Consider the following 3,455-nt stretch of genomic DNA (forward strand, 5'->3'; position numbering starts at 1 on the left):
TGAGGGGGTACTTCAGGGGTACTCCGGTAAGAGCAAAATTCAGTTGGTGGTACAGTAACCACAAAAGGTTGGGAACCACTGGTCTAGAGTGATAACAGACTGTTATTTTGTGCAGGTCATTCCATCAGTCTTTCCGCACCGCTTCTTCTGTGAGAAGAGGAGGTCATGGGACATCTGGAAAGAGGTTATTTGTGACAGGTGCTAAAAGTGCGGGATGGGCAGCATCAGGAGGAGGACCGACGAGGTACACTGTCACTCTTAAAAACACTCTTTTAATCATTCATTTTAATATATGTTTTGCTGACATGCAGTGGGGGTTCCTCCAAGAAGGAAACAGATAATCTCCTGATTTAAATTGAGAAAAATGTCAACTGATTCAACAAAACAAAAAAATCCTCTTTGTAAAATGAGTTGAAATGGACTTGACCGCAACACTGGCCTGACCACTACCTCAGGTCCATCTACCAGAAATTCCGAGACGTTGACCTGATGGACAAGAAGAAGACGGTGACAGCTATGAAGGCTGGGGAAGACCGGGCTATTCTCCTAGGCCTGGGCATGGTCATTGCGTCGGCCATGATGTACTTTGTCCTGGGCATCACTGTACTGCGCTCCTATGCAGACAGGTACTGGACTATCCATCTGACAGTGGATTGTTTTGTGTGTATTTTGTATTTTTGGGTGGACTCTGCTTTCGCTCATTCTGAAAGACTGCAATTCAATCAATCTGCCTTTGTAGTGTTGATTCGGTATGTTTGTTTGTCAGTCTTTTCTTTGTGCAAGTCACTGCACAGCATGCCACAGTATTATGGAGGGTTATCTGCGCCAATTCTAAAATGCAATGCTTAAATGCTAAATTGAAATGTGAAAATGACGCATCTACCTCTCTACCTGGTATTTTTACACCCCAACATCTTTCTGCAATTTTATTTGAATACAGATAAAAATCTATATTTACATGCCACTGTGTAAATCCTACAATAGCCTTTAATTATTACCTTAATCTCTCCATATAGTGTGTGGACAGAGAGGAGTGTCTGTATCGTGCTCAACTCCACCATCATGGCAGACATGAACTGCTCTTACAGCTGTGGCTCGGACTGCTGGAGAGGCTCCAAGTACCCCTGTCTGCAGGTCTACGTCAGTGTCAACACCACGGGCAGGGTCAGCCGCTTATCACACAATGAGGAGAGCTGGGACGCCAACTTTGAGGTGAACGGAGGGTCAGAATGGAGGTTGTGAAAGACTGGATAGCGTATGTTGACACGGGGCTTTGATATGCTGACCACACCGCTCGCCTTGAAAAATATATGTACACATTGTCACGCCCTGACCTTAGATATCTCTGTTTTTCTATATATTTTGGTTAGGTCAGGGTGTGACTAGGGTGGGTACGCTAGTTTTTGTATGTCTAGGGTTTTTGTATGTCTAGGGGTTTTTGTATGTCTATGTTGGCCTGATATGGTTCCCAATCAGAGACATCTGTTTATCGTTGTCTCTGATTGGGGATCATATTTAGGTAGCCATTTTCCTAATTTGTGTTGTGGGATCTTGTTTTTGTATAGTTGCCTTGTGCACTGCAATACTGCACATTTGTTAGATTCTTTGTTGTTTTGTTGTAAGTTTCACTATTAAAGAATGTGGAACTCTACGCACGCTGCGCCTTGGTCTCATTCCGACGACAAACGTGACACACATACATGTTATTCAATCATTTCATCTAAACTGCTTGCGTGCGTCAATGAGCGTCTGAGTAGCCAGGCGCTAAAATAGAACTTGGTTCTATTTTTGACGCTTGACACACTGCAAGTCCTACCTCTCCCATCTCTTCATTGGTTTTTAGGAGCATATAGCCGTGTGGGTGATTGAAAGATGAACCAAGATCCACACTCCAGTCCAGTTGGTGGTGGTAATGCACCTTAAAGTTGGTTGCCAATCGCCATATAAAGTCCACAGAAGAAGACTGATGGAGGAGAGATTACTAGAAAATAACTAGGTTTCCCCTTTTATCTGTGAATTAATTGTCGGAGAAGAGAACACACGATTTTGAGTGATTCAAAATGGGTAAAAATTCTACAAAGATACAGAAAAAAAGGACCATGTGCATTTCAGGTAAAATAACCACCCAGTGTTTATATCCCATGACAAATTAGCTAGCAACAGCAAGCTAGCTAGCTAAATGGCCCTGAATGTTTCATGTGTTTTGACCTGTTCCCAAATGAATATGGTTGGTTCAGAGTTAATTTTGATATTTCAACCTGCGTGCTCTGATTTCATCTGGTGGGGATGGACAAAATCACACGCGGACGGATGCGTGTGCCCTGTCTAGCCAGCATGTGAGCTAGCAGGCCTGATTCTTCCTGTTCAGGTGGTCTGGGAAACTCCTAGCCCTATGCATGACTCATGATGCACTATGTACCTGTTTCTCTCAACAGGAACAAATGTTTATACAATTATACAATCTCAAATAAATATTTATGTTGAGTATCAAAGGATGCTTACTAAGCCTGTAGGTTAGGTATGCATGCTGAAAGCCCCCGATCTAACATCAATGTCACCTACCCACTTTTCTATTTCCAGTGTTTCTACGTGCCAAAGTGCCAGAAGGACACCAATGCCATGCACCACATTATCGTGAACATCTCAGAGCGCCTGAAGCCGCACCACCAGGTCCTGTGCTACTACGACCCCAGCGACCAGCAGGAGAGTGCCCTCCTGACCCGGCAGTACGGCCACAGTCCCGTCTTCCACTCGCTCTTCTGGCCCTCCTGTATGCTCACGGGGGGCACCGCCATCATCTTCATGGTCAAACTCACCCAGTACCTCTCCATTATGTGCGAGCAGGTTATCAAGATCGAAAGGTGAAGCTTGCTGGCGTGGCAGCTGAGAGCGTCAAACATGGCCGCCAGTCCGGGCAGATGATGACATGAAAGGGATTGTTTCAACCGAATGACCCTGTGACGTCTTGTAATGTCGCTCTCTCAGCGCTGAGAGATTTGGAACAGGTTGCTGGACTGGCTTCTGTTCTGAAACTGACATCTTGGAAAGCAGATAAATTAATGTACGACCCTTGTTGCCTGGAAAGCAACTTGCATGTTTTCTTACTGAATATGTAAGCTTGTTATATAAATTAACAGGCTATTTGAAAGTTATTCAATTATTCACCAACGCTGAACATGGGACTTTCACAGAAAGTTGGATACAATCCTAAATGTTGAGTATTGGTGAGCACTTTATCTAACACAGATGACAATGCCAAGCTACATTTGTGCTGACGGAACGAGACAGAGAGTTCATTCTCCTAAATTGACCAATGTATTTGCTGAAGATAACTGTTCACGTCCTAATGTGTCAAAGTTAGAACCCTGTTTCAGTTCCTGTATGTTCACTATGAAGAGGGTTAAAGACCATTGTGGATATACTCGAACTAGGTAGAATATGCAGAATCTAATGGG

The 3,455-nt window shown here is 43.9% G+C and overlaps 1 protein-coding gene across 1 annotated transcript; it reads left to right on the plus strand.

Moving 5' to 3' along the window:
• The first annotated feature begins 305 nt into the window (after positions 1 to 305).
• On the plus strand, positions 306 to 2,865 carry LOC120019905 (calcium-activated potassium channel subunit beta-2-like). Its single transcript, XM_038963315.1, has 4 exons — positions 306 to 310; positions 456 to 626; positions 1,017 to 1,212; positions 2,581 to 2,865. Exons 1-4 carry the CDS (start codon positions 306 to 308, stop codon positions 2,863 to 2,865), a joined length of 657 nt encoding a protein of 218 aa, XP_038819243.1.
• The last annotated feature ends 590 nt before the right edge of the window (positions 2,866 to 3,455 follow it).

This window comes from Salvelinus namaycush, chromosome 25, assembly GCF_016432855.1.
Source record: "Salvelinus namaycush isolate Seneca chromosome 25, SaNama_1.0, whole genome shotgun sequence".
Classification (NCBI taxonomy): Eukaryota; Metazoa; Chordata; class Actinopteri; order Salmoniformes; family Salmonidae; genus Salvelinus; species Salvelinus namaycush.